At 30.8% G+C, this 20,790-nt stretch overlaps 1 protein-coding gene across 1 annotated transcript in view; it reads right to left on the bottom strand.

Moving 5' to 3' along the window:
- LOC127707630 (extracellular matrix organizing protein FRAS1-like) overlaps positions 1 to 20,790 on the bottom strand; it is a 116,280-nt gene that overhangs the window by 85,807 nt on the left and 9,683 nt on the right. Inside the window, exons 3-4 of the mRNA XM_052212243.1 lie at positions 5,348 to 5,455; positions 1,420 to 1,509 (exon numbers count right to left, since the gene is read on the bottom strand). Coding sequence (XP_052068203.1) covers positions 1,420 to 1,509; positions 5,348 to 5,455 — 198 coding nt within the window. The remainder of the gene's footprint in view (positions 1 to 1,419; positions 1,510 to 5,347; positions 5,456 to 20,790) is intronic.

Raw genomic sequence — 20,790 nt, 5'->3', positions numbered from 1 at the left:
ACAATTGATATAAATTCACAAGAGTGCACACGCTGAAATGTCTTGCCTGCTTTATTGGTCATTTATTTTATGTTGATAGTCCTAAATATAAAGCTTTACTACAAGTATCACATAAACTTAACATGATACAAGAAAATGAGGTCAAGGTCAGACAAACCAACCTGGAAATACATGTTCACCTTAAATTCATATATAGTTGACCTATTCCTTATAGTTTCTAAGAAACAAACTTAACCAGGAAAACTTAGCATTGACCAATGAACCATGAAAATAAGGTCAAGGTCAGATGAACTATGCCAGACAGACATGTACACCTTACAATCATTCTATGCATTACATATAGTTGACCTATTGTTTTAATAGTATCTAAGAAACAAACTTCACCATGAAAAATTTAACATTGACCAATTAACCATGAAAATCAGGTCAAGGTCAGATGATACCTGCCAGACAGACATATACACCTTGCAATCATTCCATACACCAAATATAGTTGACTTATTGCTTATAGTTTAAGAAAAACAGACCAAACAACAAAAAACTTAACACTGAGCAATGACCCATGAAAATGAGGTCAAGGTCAAATAAAACCTGCATGAATGACATGTACATTGTAAAATATTTCCAAACACCAAATATAGTTTACCTTTTGCATATAGTATTAGAAAAAAAGACCAAAAACAAAAAAAATAACTTTAACCACTGAACCATGAAAATGAGGTCAAGATCAGATGACACCTGCCAGTTGGACATGTACACCTTACAATCATTCCATACACCAAATATAGTAGACCTATTGCTTGCAGTATCTGATATATGGACTTGACCAAAACACTTAACCTTGTTCACTGATCCATGAAATTAGGTTGAGGTCAGATGAAAACTGTCTGACAGGTATGATGAACTTGCAAGGTATGCACATACTAAATATAGTTATCCTATTACTCTCAATAAGAGAGAAATTAACATTACAAAAAATGAGGTCAAGGACAATGGACATATGACAGACGGAAACTTCATAACATAAGGCATCTATATACAAAGTATGAAGCATCCAGGTCTTCCACCTTCTGAAATATAAAGCATTTAAGTAGTAAGTTAATGCCGCCGCCGGATCACTATCCCTATGTGGAGCTTTCTGCGACAGAAGTCGCAGGCTCGACAAATCCCAGATTCACTTTAACATATCTGACTGGTATCATTAAACTATACTTTAGCTGGTGATCCAGTATCTGACTGATACCCTAAAACTATATGCATATGCTGCTGAGAGTGTCTGACTGAAAGCCACAAAGTATACATATCATAAGCTACTGACTTGATATCGGACTGGTATCCTATATGCTACTGAACCAGTATCTGACTGGTATCTTATATGCTACTGACCCAGTATATGACTGGTATCCTAAAATGACTTACTGGAGTTGTTTGGGATTCATACTGACAAGGTGACATTCTCCTTACACACTCTGGACAACATCCTTCTGCCGGTATCTGTAAATATTCTCCCTACAAAATATCAAATGTAGTTATTGTATAAGTTTTACTCTCTCAATAATTACAATATAAACATCTCTAAGCTTGTACATACACACTAACATAGTATCAAACTTAATGCATAATGTTTTTAAAGTTTTGTTCATTCAACACAAGAGTGCACATGCTGAAATGTCTCGCCTACTATACTGACCATTGATTTCATGTTGATAGTCTTAAATATAAAGTTTTACAAGTATCACATTAACATTTATGATCCAAGAAAATGAGGTCAAGGTCAGATAAACCAAGCTGGAAATACACGTACACCTTTAATACAATCATTCCATACACTGAATATAGATGACTCATTGCTTATAGTATAAGAGAAACAGACCAAACCATGGAAATTTTATATTGATCAATGAACCATAAAAATGAGGTCAAGGTCAGAGGAACCCTGCCAGACAGACATATACACCTTACAATCATTCCATACATCATATATAGTTGACCTATTGCTTAAATTTTAAGAAAAACAGACCAAAACACAAAAACTTAACATTGAGCAATAAACCATGAAAATGAGGTCAAGGTAAAAAAAAACCTGCCAGACTGACATGTACATTGTAAAATATTTCCATACACCAAATATAGCTGACCCATTGCATACAGTATAAGAAAAAAAGACCAAAACACAAAAACTTAACATTGAGCAATGAACCATGAAAATGAGGTCAAGGTCAAATAAAACCTGCCAGACTGGCAGGTACATCGTAAAATATTTCCATACACCAAATATAGTTGACCTATTGCATACAGTATTAGAAATACAAACCAAAACACAAAAACTTAACTTTTACCACTGAACCATGACAATGAGGTCAAGGTCAGATGACACCTGCCAGTTGGACATGTACACCTTACAATCATTACATACACCAAAAAATTAGGTCAAGGTCAAATGACACCTGCCAGTTGGACATGTACACCTTACAATTATTACATACACCAAATATAGTAGACCTATTGCGTATAGTATCCGAGATACCGACTTGACCACGAAAACTTAACCTTGTTCGCTGATCCATGAAATGAGGTCTAGGTCAAGTGAAAACTATCTGACAGGCATGAGGACCTTGCAAGGTACGCAATTACCAAATAAAGTTGTCCTATTACTCATAATAAGAAAGAAATTAACATTACAAAAAATCTTAACTTTTTTTTACATGTAGTCACTGAACCATGAAAATGAGGTCAAGGACAATGGACATATGACAGACGGAAACTTCGTAACATAAGGCATCTATATACAAAGTATGAAGCATCCAGGTCTTCTACCTTCTGAAATATTAAGCTTTTAAGAAGTTAGTTAACGCAGCCGCCGCCGCTGGATCACTATCCCTATGTCGAGCTTTCTGCGATTAAAGTCGCAGGCTCGACAAAAAAATGTAACATCAAATTTTCTGTTTCAATCCATTAATTTCATTGTGGAAAAAAATTACAGGAAAAATCATATTGTAATAATTGTCATATCTAAATATATAATATACTAATGTTGATCTTAAGATGTTAGTTGGTTATTTGTGTTGTTGGGTTTTAGTTTCATTGATATATAACAACATCTATTATTTATATGGACCAATACAAGTTTGTCTGAAACTGAAGGAAATTACATGAACTTCTGAATTTTTAGAGGTCAGAACTGAAAACATTTGACGTTATATAATTTGTTTTTCAAACTTCATACGTGCGGTCAAACAATGGAAAATTTGGGTTAGCCAAAATAAAATCTGGAACCTGAATTTAGTGTATGACGGAGGCTTCATGGCTAGGAGTATACATAGCTGCATGTTCCTGTAAAAATTATAACTGCCTCTCACCTAATTTTAAAACTTCAAATTTCAATCTTTTCAACAGCAAAAATTTAAAAATACACTTGATGTAACATTTGGTCATTTGACATATTTTGCTCCTAACTCACCAGTCACAGGTTTATATCTCTCTCTCACCGGTAAAACTGGTTTTGAAAGTTGTGAATTGCATTTTGTCAATCAAAGTTCAGAAATTTGGAAGTTTTATAGGTCTTTCATTTTGTTTTTGCAGAAGGTTGAATTAATTTTGATTAGATTTCAAAAGAAACCTGTATGGATCTAATCTAATTAAGAAACCTCAATATAATATTTTATAAACAAACATCCTACTTTGAGTTTAACACTTACAAAGACAGGTCTAATTATTTGGCTGACACAAGAATTTTTCATAATGTACTTAGCCACTCAGCATAATGTATGTTGATAAATGATAAAAATGTCAGTTTATAATGTTTTATAATTCTGCAAAACAAATTTATAAATGATAACCAAATCTCAAAAGAATCATCACCTTTATACCAACCATCTTGGCTTCTACCCAGATAGAGAAAAGAACAAATCTTGTTATTTCATAATTTACTGACATTACATCTGTTGATGTAACTTTGATTAAATGTTTTACCAGAAATTTCGCCTTCTAATTGCCAAAGTTCTGAATTTACAATTGTCTTTTCAATGGAATACATTCATACGTAAACTTCAATTTGCCATGTGTGCATTTATGCGGCAAGCTTCTATTCTCTGTTTTGTCTTGTTTATTTTCATTCTGATATCTGCATTTTACTTATTACAAATAAAGATATACACATATAAACATATAAGTAAATTGTGATGTAATTTCAGAAGTAATCAAGGTTATTCCATTTAAAAATAACTTATGCCAATGGAGGCCAGAAATTTTACTGCTGATGCAGCACTAAGTATAAATGTTTCAACTTTTATATATAGAATAATGTTACGAAATTTAACATTGAAATATCCACTAGTACAGATAGGAAACAATTTGTGATGACTTTCACCATGACCTTGACAGTATGTACATATACATATGTGGATTCATGGAGTGTCCAGGTTCACCTTACTTATGGACAACAATCATCAACGACCCCCAAGGGGATTTAAAGTTGGACAACAGAAAAGATTTTTTGTGCATAAGCACAGAGGTGGCTAAGTTTTTTAGCATGAATTTTAATGTAGGCTTTTCTTCCTTGTATGTGACAAATTTTGCATCTTCTGATTGTGTTTTAAGGTCACCATTCAAGCCTTCAGCACCTGTTCATATGACCATATATATATATTAGCCACACTGTTAATTATTGGAGGCCTACTGCTGTCCCTTTTGGTCTTATCATCTTTTTTGGCTAAGTTTGAGTGAGAAAGACGGGAGAAAATTGAAATATAGAAGTTTAAGTGAGAAAGACGGGAGAAAATTGAAATATAGAAGTTTAAGTGAGAAAGACAGGAGAAAATTGAAATATAGAAGTTTAAGTGAGAAAACCAGGAGAAAATTGAAATATAGAAGTTTAAGTGAGAAAACCAGGAGAAAATTGAAATGTAGAAGTTTAAGTGAGAAAGACAGGAGAAAATTGAAATATAGAAGTTTAAGTGAGAAAACCAGGAGAAAATTGAAATATAGAAGTTTAAGTGAGAAAGACGGGAGAAAATCGAAATATAGAAGTTTAAGTGAGAAAGACGGGAGAAAATTGAAATATAGAAGTTTAAGTGAGAAAGACGGGAGAAAATTGAAATATAGAAGTTTAAGTGAGAAAGACGGGAGAATATTGAAATATAGAAGTTTAAGTGAGAAAGACAGGAGAAAATCGAAATATCGAAGTTTAAGTTAAAATAAGGCGATGAAGCTGATAACTTTCTGCACTTAACTCAAGAGCTACTTCTTAAACAATGATTATAAAACTTATTCTCATTTCTCAAATTATTACCAAGACAAAAAATCAAAGAATATAATTTGAATGGAAACACTGGAACTATTGACTTACCTTTTTAGAATCACAGTTTGGACTTGAACATCTGACATTCTCACACATAACAACAGGATCTTCACATGTACATATGGAACAACTGTTAGGTGACCATAGTGTGTTCCTCTGAAATAAATAGAAAAAAAGGTTAAATGAATCAAGACAATACAAGTTGATATCAGTGTGTTTCTCTGTGTTACATGTTACAAGGCAAGATTGTTCTACTGGAACAATGTTTTAAAAAAACGCTGATTTTTTTCAACTCCTGAAAATAAAGATTAGATCAATGGCCAGGCACACTTTAAAGTTTTGTTTAGAAAACCTCAGTATGTATAGGAAAATCTAACGTGAGAAAGTGGAGACCATCTAAGTACAACGGTTTTAAAAGTACATTATACAATAAACTGAATGTGCAATTGCAAAGTAATTAGATCTAGATAGATGGTTGGGAAATGATATGCCACTGGAAAAAGAAGGCATGTTAGTTAATCACTAGACCCCTGTTGCAAGAATGCATAGAGAATGAGAGTGGAATTCTCCCAATATGGGACATATAATTAATACAACACTTTCATGTATAAAATCATGTTGATCTATCTAATCAGAGTAGAATTATCTTGGAATCCTTGCCAAGTAGTGCAGTGCACCTATTCGTTGTTAATCTAAAATGAAACAATCAAGCTTATTCATTGCATTATCACACAGTCAATCAATACAAGATAATCTATGTAGATACATCTACTTTTTTTGTACTATTAAAACACATGAACATTCATTACTTATGGTTGACCTAAACATCTTTTCTTTTAAATCATATTAGTTTAGTTCTATCAATGCGTAACAATACTTCTTTTTCATATTTTAGTGACTTTGCCAAAATCTGTTTTTTTCTGAAATACAATTCAATAAATGAAACTGAATGATTTTAAAATAAGAAATTTCAAAAAGGTATAATTGATTTCAAGAATGATAATTGCTTTAAAGATGTTCAATTATATGAATAAAAGGAGATGTTGGGTATTTGTCAATGAGACAGCAACCTAACAAAATAAAAAACCAAACGATATTTGTTCTCTGTGTTCATATAAAAATAAGGAGATGAGGTATGATTGCCAATGAGACAAATATCCACCAAAGTTCAAATAAAGTGGATGTAAGCAATGATAGGCAACCATACGGCCTTCAACAATTAAAAAATTCATACCGTATAGTCAGCTATAAAAGGCACTGACATGAAAAATATGAAACAATTCAATTGAAAAAACTAATGGCCTAATATTTAATAAAACAATTTACGAAAAACAAATATGACAGACATGAACCAACGACAACCACTGAATTACAGGCTCCTGACTTGTACACTAGTGGTTTTTTCTAAATATTTTACTTTTTCAAATATAAAGGACAATGCATTTTTTTTGGGGGGGAAGGGGGGAAGAAATATTAATTAGCTCAACCAAATTTTTTTTTTATGTCTGCTTTTTTTATCATGTCCTTCAGAAAATAAATGAGATGTGGACTCCAGTCTCCCTATTGTCAACTGTGATATTTTGTAAACTGAAATCTTTAAAGTCTTGTTACTGGAATATTTATGATTCCTTCTGACATTGTCCTATACTGAGACATTTTGACAGTCAGGTACAAGGTATTTTCAGTACATGTACATGTATACATGTAATTCAAACTAGTGAAACGGACCAGATAACTTGTTCAGGTCATATTACACAGGTCGTGTTACACAGGTCATGGTGACACACCCACTATTGTATTACAAGTAATTAATTCATAGCGATTAGTGACTTGAATAAAACAAACCAAACTTAACTAAAGTTATGCAATACAAAATGACTTAAGATTGTATAGACTTGGGTGGGAAGACTTCCAATTTACATATTTATGTGAAAAAACTTAATAATTATCAAAGTATTTAACAATCTTGACATTTTTCAACTGCTTTTTTACATATGCATGTATATCTTTAATATCCTTGATCTTCTCTTACCTTAAGGAAATAGTCCGTTAAGGTACCCTTAAGTTTTAGTCGATATAAATAGAGTTAGCAATAGTAACCCTACATGGTAAATAGTCCACTTAAGGTAAAAAATGCACTGATCTCAGGATTTGGCTTTTTGTACGAATATTCTGACATGCACATATTCCATCTCTCATGTCAGTTTTTTCAATTTAATTTTGTCATGCCCCTCCTACTATTTTTCATGTTACCTATTCAAGTGAAATGAGAAATGTGGTCAAAGTCAATGAAACAACCACTAAACAACACCAAGAAAAATGTAAAAAGACACCTAGACGTCAACATACAGCCTCAGGCAAAGTTGGCCTTAGATGGATTTGGCTATTTTGTAGGTCCTTTTTGGTTTATAGCTCTTCAATGTTTTCGGTCCTTATACATCCTTGGCTTTCAAATATTCGGCTTTGAGTGTTCCTAATGTAGGTAAATCCGAAATAAAAATAAAAGCGCTTTGAACGTATGAAATTTATAACGTGTTGTTTTCATTATTTTTCTTTAACACCATACAAATGTCTTTACCATTATTTTATAACAAGCTTCCCATCATCTCAATCTATATAAAAGTAGGGAGATGTGGTATGAATGCCAATGAAAAACCTATGCCCTGTGGACCAAAGGATGAGGATGTAAACCATTATAGGTCACAGTACAGACAAACTGTGAAACAATTCAAAAGAAAAAACCAGCAGCCTAAAGGCAGGTTGTCAATAAACTAAGCAAAGATGACAAAAGTTCAGACTCATTAACACCAAATATTTCACAAGAAATTATAAACTGAGATATATCTGAAGACTCACATTCATCGACTTGGGACATACACATGAACATGCACTGTGTAACATTGTTAACATGAAGAGGTTAAACTAGATGTTTTAGTATTCAACCCTCCCAACTTATTATGTTAATCAATAAACAATACCATATCAAAGAATGTTTGAAAGTACTACAAGCACTGGAAAACATTATCTTTAGCAATACTCAATAGAGAAATAAATGAAACATCTGCAATAAAAATGTACTTTATCTTAATTTACAAGTCTATCAAACCAAAAAGAAAAAATTTGAAGGACAAATCTTGTCCATCTATTGAGGAAAACTGCACATGCACCTTTGACCTTGTGTGCATGCACACTCAATTTTTGAAATTTCATGCCATTTCACTGAAATATTGGAAAAATATAATATTGATGGGGAATAAAACTCAAAAACATATTTGAGGGAAAATTAACTAGTAACAGGGCTATTGTCAGTAAACTTTTAAAGGGATATAGTTCAACCAGCTTGAACAATTCAATTACTGATTTAATTACATTTCTTACATTTATTTGTGGTAACTGCTCAAAATTTTGATAAATTTAAAACTAAGAGTCTTCTTTTGTATCAACTGTTTATAAGTAGATGAGATGAATATTTTATCATGTATTGGTCCACACTTAATTTTATCATGATGCAGCATGATTTGGATTTTTCAAATTGCTGTATGATGATATGTCTTACATTATATTAGTTTTCTTTAAAACTATTGAACTGATTATGATAAAACTTGATAGTAATGCTTAAAAAAACAAGCATTTCAAAGGAAAAAAATCAGATTCAATTATTTGACATTTACGACTTCTTTAGGTGTAAATTACCACCAAAACATAGTATGTCATATCCAGTTAGATATGAGGAACTATGTTTGGTGGTTTTACACCTATAAATAATCAAACGTTGGGTGTGAAAAACCCATTTTTATTAAATTGTAAAACTTTCTTATACTTTAAATCTCTATATTTGTGATCAAACATAGTAACTATTTCAAAATCTTTGATTTTCAAACCACATGGTTTGTGATTCAGCAATTATTAGAAAGTGTAACCCATCTACTAGGTTGCATATCAAAACAAAAATATTTACAATCAAGTTTCAATATTGAGAAATTAAATCAGCATACTATAAACTAAATCTGACTTTCACATAATCTTCAAAGGCCTGCATTGAGTATATTTGTGTAAACAGTTGCATGACTTTGCATTAATGTTTACCTAAAAAAAAATCAAACTGCAACATCACTTTAATATACTTCTGTAGAAATTTAACTAGCTAGGTCTTTGATCTCATACATATACAGTTATCATGTTGATAAATTACATTTGAACATTTAAAAACCTTAACCTAAAGATTATATAGAAAAAAAGTAAAGCAATTTCCAGAATTTTTGACGAAATATATCATTTAAGTTATTTTTATACATGCGAGTGTATTGACAAAATTATGATGAGAAAAAAAATCCCCTTTATAAAACTATTAACCCGTACTTCCTTTTGATTTTGTTTTTCTACATTGTATTTTGATTCACAAAATAGATTTTTTCTTTTCAGAATGGACATAGTAAGCAATAAAGCTTTACAAGTTTATTTTAAATGGTCACCTTTTTCGATAATTGAAGTGCGATATATAAACGCAAGTGAAATCACAATAAAACAATTCCAACAATTAAAGAACAAAAACAACATTAAACCAATTTTTAAAGCGAAATAGGGCCACACATTCAAAGCTGAAATGGAAATTAAAACAAGTCCTCTCAATTAAATCTCTTATACAACTGTTGTTCGTAAGCTCAATAGGGAAAGTACAAATTAATAAGCATGACAGATACTGTGCTGTATATAAGTTAAAATATTATTAAAAGTCTTTTTTTTGGCTACTGACTATGAACTCCTAATTACTGGTAACTGTTTTTTTTTCATACCTAAAAGAAAAGGTGTTTTTTCATATCTGATTAATATTTCCATAGGTCAGTCATGAAGTGTTTTTAAACATTTATCTGATTTCCAAATACTGTGTCAAACTGAAGCTTAGTACTGTTAAAAATTTTAAATGGTGTACAGATAGAGATCTTTGGAATGCCAAAGTCACATGCCACCAATGAGTTTCATGTATTCAATTTACGACTTTTTAACAATAGCATAGAGTAATTTTATTCCAATCTTTTATAGTTTTGCTAATTGGCTTTTTCAGACAAATTAGTTTCGTGTAAGAGCAATGTACAATGGGAGGTGATAAAAACAGCTAAGTATCTATAAAGATCTAAATTTCAAAAGAAATGTTTGTATTTTGACATTTTTTCTTTTCTTTCTTTTACAAGCATTTTTATCTTACACCATATATGTAAAGTCACTTGTCATATTTCAATACATTCTGACATACATTTGAAATGTAGAACACAAAATGTTATAATGGTATCAGCAAAAATGTTTGAACTGTGAAAATGTTAGTATGTTACCAAATATGCAGGAGGTGTGTAGGTAAACAGGTTAATAGTTTGATAAATGGCTCCAGCTCAAAGTAAAACAATAGGAAATTAATTACAATTTACATTCAATCTGCTAATAAATCTGTAAAATTAAATTGGAATACTTGACCAAAAAAGATTATCTCTTGAATAACAGCATGCAGTTGTGATTTGGTTCAGTAGCAGCATATGAATAATTGTATAACTGATTGATTGCTGTTTTCTTAATGTCCAGTGATGCACATTTCATGCAGATTCAGTATGAGAATAAATTAACAATAAATAAATTGATATGTTCTGCAAAGTGGTTTGACAGCAATGAAAAGTAGAAAAATGGGATTGTCACTGGAAAAAGAAGTTGGATATATAGGGGCAGTTTAGCCTTGCAACAGGCCACCCGCTAACCCCTAAAGGAATTGTTGCAAGAAAACTATAATGTGCAGAGCATGTTGAACTCTCCCTACATACACATAATAGAGATATGTTAATAAGACAGCATCCAAACAATGCAATAAAACCACAAAAGACACTTGTGTCTTGTTTTACATTTGTCATTTCGGGCCTTTTTTTAGCTGACTATGCTGTATGGGTTTTGCTCATTGTTGAAGCCCTTACTGTTACCTATAGCTGTAAACTTCTATGTCATTTGGTATCTGGTGGAGAGTTGTCTCATCGATAATCATACCACATCTTCTTATTTTTATAACTTTGCAATATGTACATTTCATGTAATGATATCTTTTAAATTCTAAAATCTCATGCATAATTTTGAAATAATTCAAGTTAAAAGTCATTATTTAATGTCTCATAAACTTTGGACTAAATACAAGACCACCAACAGGGTATAAAAACTGCTACTTGTTTTCACAATATCAACTATTACATTTCAGAAGAAATCTTGAAATAACACGTAAATCAATACAGATTTTAAATAGAGATTTTCAAACAAACAAACTGTATTTACAAGAGGTTTATGGACAGATTGTGAATCCTAATGACTCTAAAATTGTATTTTTATCGATAAAACAGCACATAAATTGATGGAAATCTTATAATCGTTTTATTATTTGTTCCATACAAGTAAAGCTGCCCTTGTTAAGTGTTAAAATGTATAAATCTCACCATATTTAAAGTACAAGTTACTCAGTGAGCATTAAAGCCTTTGAGGCTATCTGCTATAAATAACAGTTACTGTCAATGCTAGCCTTGTGTTGTAGGACTAAATGGATACATTGGAGAAATATGGTGAAATTAATATCACGGTCCTATTTTTTAGTGAACTTCTTGTGAATAGAGTTTGTTTGTTTGAAAATCTGCTTTGCACAAGACCAGGATGCAGTATTGGATAATTGCTGATATATAAGTAAATTATTATTGATCAGTAAAATTTAGAGCAGTGGTTTCCAAAGACTTTTCCTTTTATACTTCTGTTCTCCTTATGAAACAAGAATACGTTTCTATAGGAATACATGTACCATGCCAGGCTGACACTCATATTTCCATGGTTATTGAACAATCAAATCAAGGTCAAAACCATAATTTTGCATAAATTTTCAAAAGTTCACATTACAATGAACAAGTTTATAAATATCAGACTTCTGAAGCTCAAGATGACTGTCCAATAACTCAGTTATTATAGAAAAACATTTGAAACTTTTAACACTTCACTTTCTACAAGTACAATTCAAAGGTGGACTTTTGAACTTTATTGGAAATATATCAAAAATAAAAAAAGCAGATACTACATTCCTTGAATTCATTTCGAATAATGTTGAACTTTTCAAGTACTTAGACTTCACTTCAAATGTAAGAGGACATTTTTCAAATGACAGATTGATTGCATCTTTCAAAATTAAATAACCCTTGATCTAACCTACAGAAATCAACATTATAAATTTCAGTATAAAAATACAGAGAATGCAAACTTTGTACATGTACAATTTTTGTTTTCTTGTTAAGTTTATAATTATTTGTCAAATATTTCTCTATTCTTATGTTTTCAGGTAAAGTAAAATAAATGTGTTAAAAATCTGGGTAGAAAAATTTGCAACTTTGATAAATTTAGAAATTATCAAACCTAGGTTCCAACTCCCTCAGACAAAGTTGACCTTAGATGGATGTGTCTACTCTATTTAAGCCAGAAATAATTTTGCCGCTTTCGTTCTTTGTACAGAAATGTATGAAACACTGACTATCTTAAAATTAATGACTCTGAAGAGATCATTGGACTCGCAGTAGTATTCAGCTGTGCTCTTATGTTTTGTTCCTGTAAATTTTTCTATCAATGAACTAAAGCTCAAATTTTACTTATAAATGGAAAAAACTTGAGGAAACCTCCCTCTAATTTCATGTATAAAAAGCTTATTCTTCTTAATTAAACAGAAATATTACAACAGGTGTAGGATTTAGTTCAAACAGAAACAGATTAAGGTAAAATGTCAACACTTCTGTATTATGATAGCATAGATTTCATACAAGATTGTGTCACTTTCAAGTAATATATTTCTATGTTTGATTGACACCAATTTAACAGATAAATATCTAAAACATCTCAGTGATCAGTAAAAGTTACCTTTGAAGTGATAGGATTATTTGGAGATGAGGATTTTATATTTTTGTAGATATTATTATTAAACCAGATCCTTTTAAACTTAATATAAATGAAAAAAATAATAACATTCCAAGAATTGCTTTGATTAGTTCATTTGATCTGTAAATGATGAGAAACTGATGAAAGCAGGGATTATTACAATTATCATTTATTATGGTAAAAGAATATACATCTACAGTTTTTTGCATTTTTGTAGATCTTGCATTACTGATCACTTTTCCTGTTTACAGTTTCTGTCTATCTACAACAAATTAAGAAATTTGTGTGTGCATTTAATATTGCATTTATTAAACAAAGGACACGAATGCAAGATTTATTATTGCTATTTTAGAGTTTTTATTTTTGTGAAAACTTTCCTGTCGAAATATTCACAATAATAAAATCATCACAAATATTTTCTGAAAAAAAAGACCAATGTAACTTTGTCAGATTTAACTGAAGATTTCATTGTCATTGTAGTTTAAAAGTGTCTCTCGATCTACTGTCATACAAGACAACAGAGCTAATCCAAATATTCACCTACAATTCATTTATTGATAAATCATTTGAACTCAATGAAGTTGTGGTCACTTTTGGTTCACTGACCAGTCAAATAATAAAGTCTGTATATCTTAAATCTCATTTAAACTTGTCCAAGATATAAGGCGTGACAAATTATTACCTGTCCCGCGAACAATTAGCAAGGTGACAACCTCATACTAGACAATGTAGTTTATGACAAAATCAAATAGTATGGACAATTGACAAATTCAACATGTCACATAGCTGGAAGAGCAACAGATGACCACGATTAGAAAAAAATATGTGTCTACTATAGCTCAATAATAACTCCGATTTCATGACTTTGGAAAAAAAGGGAAACTTGGCCCACCTCTTGTGAAGGAGGCATCACATTGTATTTGCAACTTATATATATGTATACTAAAAACAATTGGTTTTTTTAAATATATATGGTTTTAGTTTTCAATATATTTAACTTGTTTACAAGAATCAATTTTTTTAGTGTTTTTTACAATCAACAGTTTTTAAAAGAAGATAAAATGACGTAGATATAAATAACTTAAAATTTCAAATCCATTTGAAGAAGGTAAAGTATGTGTTTTTGAGAGCTGAAAATGGTTTAACTGACTTTCATCTAAGCTTCTAAAGTTATCATTTAGTCAATTTGACTATTTTCATTGCAGAGAATATATTTTACTCTAAACAGTTTATATATGATGGGATAACGCTTTTCATTTTTATGCTAAATTTACTATCAATTGAAATGAAATCTCAATAAAAACTTTAAAATTACAGGACTTCATTTCAAATTTTTCATATCTAAACAGCTGACCCTCTCATATAGCAATATATTTATAATATATGACTTTAAAGTAACACTATCAAGTAGCCAGTGTATCATATTATCGCTGACAAGTTGACAGTGTCCAGGCTGAAATTATCTACTCAGATTCTGGCTATCTAGTCTATCTGCTTCAATATGCAATAAATTCTGTTTGTTTTTTTTTCATCCTACCTAGACCAAGGACTTACAAGGGACATAAAAAACTCCTTTTAACAATGCTATGGACATGAAATATGCAACTTAAATGACCACTTTTATGACTGGGTGAAAGTAAGATTTATAGCCAGCAATGTTGGAATAACAGGTTAATAATACCTAATATTATACCTCTGTTTGTTTATATCTGAATGGCCATTAATATTGTTGGTATTCTGAACTTATCATGACACTATACGTAAATAAATGGAGAATGTGTCCATGGGACACAGATGATGCCCCCCGCTTGCATATAACGTTATAAAGGGGCATAACTCCAGAACGGTAAAAGTGATGCCACCCAAATTGGATCTTGATCTGAGTTTTGTGGTAATAAGCATTTTGTATAAGTATCATAACATTTGGTTGAGGCAAACTTAAGTTAGAGAATGGAAACCAATTTAGGGACAGTCTGACGAACAAGGGTAAACCTTAATGCCCCCTCTGATACAGCGAGGTATAAAAATATCTTTGTTTGTTTTTTAATCTTTCATTCAATGTGCATCTTTTTTTCTTCTGAATTTTATCCCTTGTAAAATGCCTGGACTGGATGAGTCTATAGCCAGTCAAATTCATGTAAGGGTTAAAACCTTGTGAACATTTTAATTAAGAAAATCCTAGCTAATTTTTTTTTATCCTTAGTTATATTGCATTGTAAATTTTCAAAATCAGGTACAACAAGAGCAAGATCTTCACCAATGATCATTGGTCCCCTATCAAAATTTCAAAATTTCCATGAATCAATTATGAATTATAGAAACCTAAAATAATACAATGTTTTGCATAATCATGAGTCAAAACTGAGGAAAAAAACGAGTCAAATATATTCTTTTTTGTCTTCCTGTACTGTTCATGAAATGGCTGTATGAAATCTTTTATGAAGTACAGCTACTAATGAGTATAGGACAGCATGATTTTGTGACATCCCATTAAGCATTCTGAGCTTGCTTTCAATATCTGCAGTCAGCAAAAAACTACAGTTCTGAGTAATTTCTACAGACAAATAACAAAACATTTGATTCAAATTAAAACAATTACATGCCTTAAAATGTAATATTTCAGTATTATTTTGTTTTGTATCTCAGAATAAATTTGTTTATCATAATTACAGCATTGTTTTTACTTATGGTCTTGTTATCTATTACACCACTATTTTACAATTACAATAAGTGCTTTTCCTGAATTGAACTTTTTTTGTATGTTCTTTCGTGTACCTTTTTTATGGACTGATTGAGATTGAAAGGGGGAGGGTTGAGATTTAAAAGGAATAGTTTAACTGTCCCTTTATGTAAGTGAACAGAAGCAAAGTTTCCTACTTTCAAATGTCAAACACCTTTTTTGCATTATAAACAATACGGTACCTCATAAATCTATTAAACCTATCTTTTCTTGACAAATAATTGTCAATTTTGTCAAAAACTGTTGATGTGACTAATTTCTACAGACAAACTAACAAAACATTTGTAACAAATTAAAACAAGAACATGCCTTATATTGTATAATGTCACTGCACCATGTGCCCAATGGTCTAATATTAAATTTCAACTGAATGCAACATATTCATTCAATCGTAATGACACAAAGCCACATGCATTTACTATACATTATAAACTATTTCCTGAGTTTAATCGAGCAAACAGATATTTTTATTCTGTGCAGACATTTGTCTATGTTTTATTTTAAAGCTTTGCATATTTTTATGAATGACAAATTTGAGAACAATCATTGTTGTGTCATATAAAATCTAGTTCAGTGGCTCATATGTATAAATTGATATTTAATAAGCTTTATGATTATTTTTTTTGAAAATGTAAGTTGATGGTTTACAGCATTCATTGAAAAGCTCAGTCATTTACTCTTGTCAACAAAGAAGTACACATTTTAATCTACAGACAAACAGTCTTGGTGGTCTTTTGGTCACCTCAAGTGGCTTGATCCAACCAAAGACTTTAAGATTGGTATCTGTTTTAGTCTGCACCAAGCTAATGCCATTTTGAAGTTTAAAAAAATGGACACTGATTAGATCAGAAGAGGAATAATTGTGTTTTAGGTAACAAGGGTGTTCATGTCTCCCTTCAGTCACTATTTACTTGTGAGCTAGCACATTTTAAATCCAGCTCATTATGTTGGTCTAGCACAAAGCAGGATACACACATCTCTTATTTTACATCTTATCCTCCTGCATATATATAAAAAGAAGATGTGGTATGATTGCCAATGAGACAACTCTCCACAAGAGACCAAATGACACAGAAATTAACAACTATAGGTCATCATACGGCCTTCAACAATGAGCAAAGCCCATACCGCATAGTCAGCTATAAAAGCTACATATATATGCATGTCATATTTGCAACTGGATAGGCAGTCATCAATCAATCACTTCTACTGACAAAAATTATGATATTATCTGGTCCTTAATTGATGCTGATCTTTCAATGACTCAGTGACTTGAGATAAATTATTTCACTTCAAGGAAAAAACTATGGTTTTCATTTTCTTCATAAGAAAATTTAACTATCAAATTTCTTAATTGGACATGTAAAACTGAAATATTTTTTTTCAGAATCGAAATAAAATTTGCAGATTCAGGCTTTTCTGTATTCTCCTTTCATTAATGTTTATTTGAATATTTGTTATGGATCTATACATCCATCTATCTATATCCTGTCCATTTGGTACTGAGATATGACAATCTGTTAAAAAATATAGCCTTTTAGCTAAGATTTACCTGTAATAGCAATTTCATTTTTATTATGAAAGGATCAGTTTTTAAATAGCCTCAATAGCAATTTAAATAAGTTGACAACTTGCAAGAGAAAAATGGTTTTTAATTTGGTCTCTGCTGCAAGTTGGTAGACAAAAGATCAACTGTATGTAATGCTTCTGTTGTACAAGTATAAATTGTCTTTTACAGCAAATCCAATTAAACCAAGACGTGAACTTGATGACCCTGAGTTTTACCTATACTATGCTATCTCTTATAATTTAATCAAACAGACTCCAGTGGAGTCTGTGCCTTTCATTGTCAATATGAAAGGGGCTATTTACACTCAGGCACACCCCCAATGTTGTAACTATATTGGAGCAAACAGTTAGTTAAATAAACAAAACCACTTTGTTCTCTCTCTATATCTTAAAGTAAATTAAAAAGGGTGTAATCTGGAACTTACTATTGTCCTTAAACCACTTCAACAATGAATCTGTATTTTGAATATCAATAAAAATTCTTTGTATTGTTAATTTATCACTGAGTCCCTAACAATGCTAGACAATTCAAACATAAATTTATTACAACTAGAACTCGATCATGATGTAACAATATTGACTAAATTTACAAATTCTAACAATTTAATAGCTTAAGTTAATGGCCAATGACTGTTTACATGTACACGTATACAACTTATATTGCTTAGAACAAGGGTTTAACAAATGTAATTACAATGACACTATGTATTAACTGATCATCTGTCAAATTCAATCACCACAATATTGTTTGAAAAATAAAATATTAGGTATCCTGAATGTTCAACAAACACTGGAAAAAGACAATAAAATAGTTTTATTAATCTTTCTTCTTTTAATTAAACCATTAATGATCACTAAAAATAGAAATCCTATCAAATCACTAATTTGTAAGTCAAATACCATACACAGCAATAAAGCAAGGTTCAAATAAAGCTGTTATTTACTGAAACATTTAATTGTTTCAGAATTAAGTGCTGACTGGGTAATATTTTCATAAGTGCATATCAAAATGTTATAGGATGACTGATAATGTTCTATGATTATCCAACCAATGACCACCAATGATACTTTTTCTTTTGGTGTATGAAAGTTGAAAATACACACAAACCTTCACATTCTGACAGGACGAACTGTTCCCATATTTACAGATTTTTGTATAAAAAGTAAAAGAAGATATAGGGTATAATAATTCGAGTCTGTACAAAAATCGTTTCCTAGTCCAAAGACCAATATTCCATCATTTTTCTTATGTGTCTAACAAAGTTTTGCAAATACTTACTAGTCTGAATAAAATTTTACTAGTCAGGGGCATCAGACTAATGGCTAACTGTGCAGACTGAATTAATATAAATGAGACAGCAACCCAAAAACACAAAAAAAGTAAAAGACATCTTTAAATTAGCATACTCTATCAATAGCATTAGTTTCTGTTTACAAAGTTTTTCTGCACTAAAAGTAATGTGATTCAAACATTCAGTTAAAACAATCATTATAACATGAAACAACTTGAGCTTAAATCAAAACTTGTCAGATTACACAATTTTAATGTTTAACAAGACAAATAAAACACTTCCTTAAAGGATTAAGTCAACATTCTCTGTGTACCAGTACTTGCTTCTTTCCTACCTGTAAGATACAGGCTGCTCTGTATCTACAAGCAGTTACATTTAACTGTTAACTAGGAATGTTCACATGAAAGCTGGTAGAAGATTACAACAATATGAATATTATCAGTTTTTAAAACTGATTTTAACCTATCCCTCATAAAATTTATTAAAATATAAATCCATATTCAGCATATTCTTTTTTTATAAATACTAGTGTATTTTTTTCTGTCTACAGTGAATCAAAACTCAGCAGTCTTCCAAAGCATTTATAGATACCTTTCATTAAGACTTAATTATATTAGATATTCAAAAGTTGAGTTTAAATGACATGTCAGCTCATATGGAACTTATTCTCCAGTCTAAAGTTTCCTATATACATGTATTGCTTTGTATTGTTGTTTGTATTTTTTGTCTTTTTTATGTCATTGTCGGTTTTTCTTCAATATACTGTTTTTTTTATTGTCCCTTTGGTACCGTCAGCCTCTTTTGTCTTGCAAGTTTATAAGGATTTTTTTACTCTGTTATTTCGGCCTTCTTTTACTTCAGGGGACTCAAAATTCCTAGATTTTACTTTAGGGGACTGTGTCTATACAAGATTTTTTTTGTCTTTTTTATGTAAACAAAATATGGATACGTTTTCTAAAATTGTTTTTTATAACATATTATAGCATATTCTTTATGATTTTTGCAGATTTTATGGTAAAAAAGGTAAAATTTTAAAGCTTCCAATTCAGCCCCCTTAAGTAAAATAGTGCTAGTAGTATGCCTTCTTTTACTTTAGGGGACCCACAACCTATATACACATTTAAAGAAACAATTACTATAAAACTGTATGATATTTATACAAGTCCCTTATAGTTAAGAAGTGCTATAATGCCTTATTTTACTTTAGGGGACCCACAACCTATATATATAGCAATTATACTACCAAAAAATCTTATTTTTTTATGAGTCCCCTCATTTTTTTCACAACGTTTAAAGTCCCCTAAAGTAAAAGAAGGCCATTATTTCAATGCCCTTCAAAATTGAAGCTTTTTTATTTACAAAAGATTTGAAATTCCTTCTGCATGGTGGATAAAAAGAAAAAAAGAAGACCAATTGTCACAAAGTCGAATTATAAAGTAAATGTTTGCAGACTGTAAGTATTAATAGACAACTTTTGTTGAAATAAACATTACGACCTATGTTAAAGTGTCGATCCTTATAACTTTATCATCTTAAGGTGGTAGTTTTTACAAATTAATGTCTTAAAGGTGTAAAATGTTGACATAAAATTTATAGGGACCTAATGAGGCATACCATATATTCTATAGGTCTAATTCCTTGTACAACTATAAAGTCAAAGAAAGTGACAAACAATAAAATCTGTGTCAAGTTTAATATTTTCTTCTATTTCAACCTAATCCTCTACTAAAAAATAAGGAATATCCAAATACTCCTGTAAAAGTACATCCCATCCTCAACACCACAGATTTTTTTGATTCATTTTGATAAGTCAAAAACACATGATTGACAGTTGGCCAGTAAAAGTAAATCCCATTTTTTTAGGTCAAACTTTTGCTGGCCATTAAAGGACAAGTGACAATATGCCCCAGAATTTATGCAATGATTTTTGCATATAAAAATAATTTTCCAACAACAAATGTGCT

The sequence above is a fragment of the Mytilus californianus genome, unplaced genomic scaffold (assembly GCF_021869535.1).
Source record: "Mytilus californianus isolate M0D057914Y unplaced genomic scaffold, xbMytCali1.0.p SCAF_7, whole genome shotgun sequence".
Taxonomy (NCBI): Eukaryota; Metazoa; Mollusca; class Bivalvia; order Mytilida; family Mytilidae; genus Mytilus; species Mytilus californianus.
The sequence above is the reverse complement of the archived record's forward strand: the minus strand, read 5'-3'. Positions and strand labels throughout refer to the sequence as shown.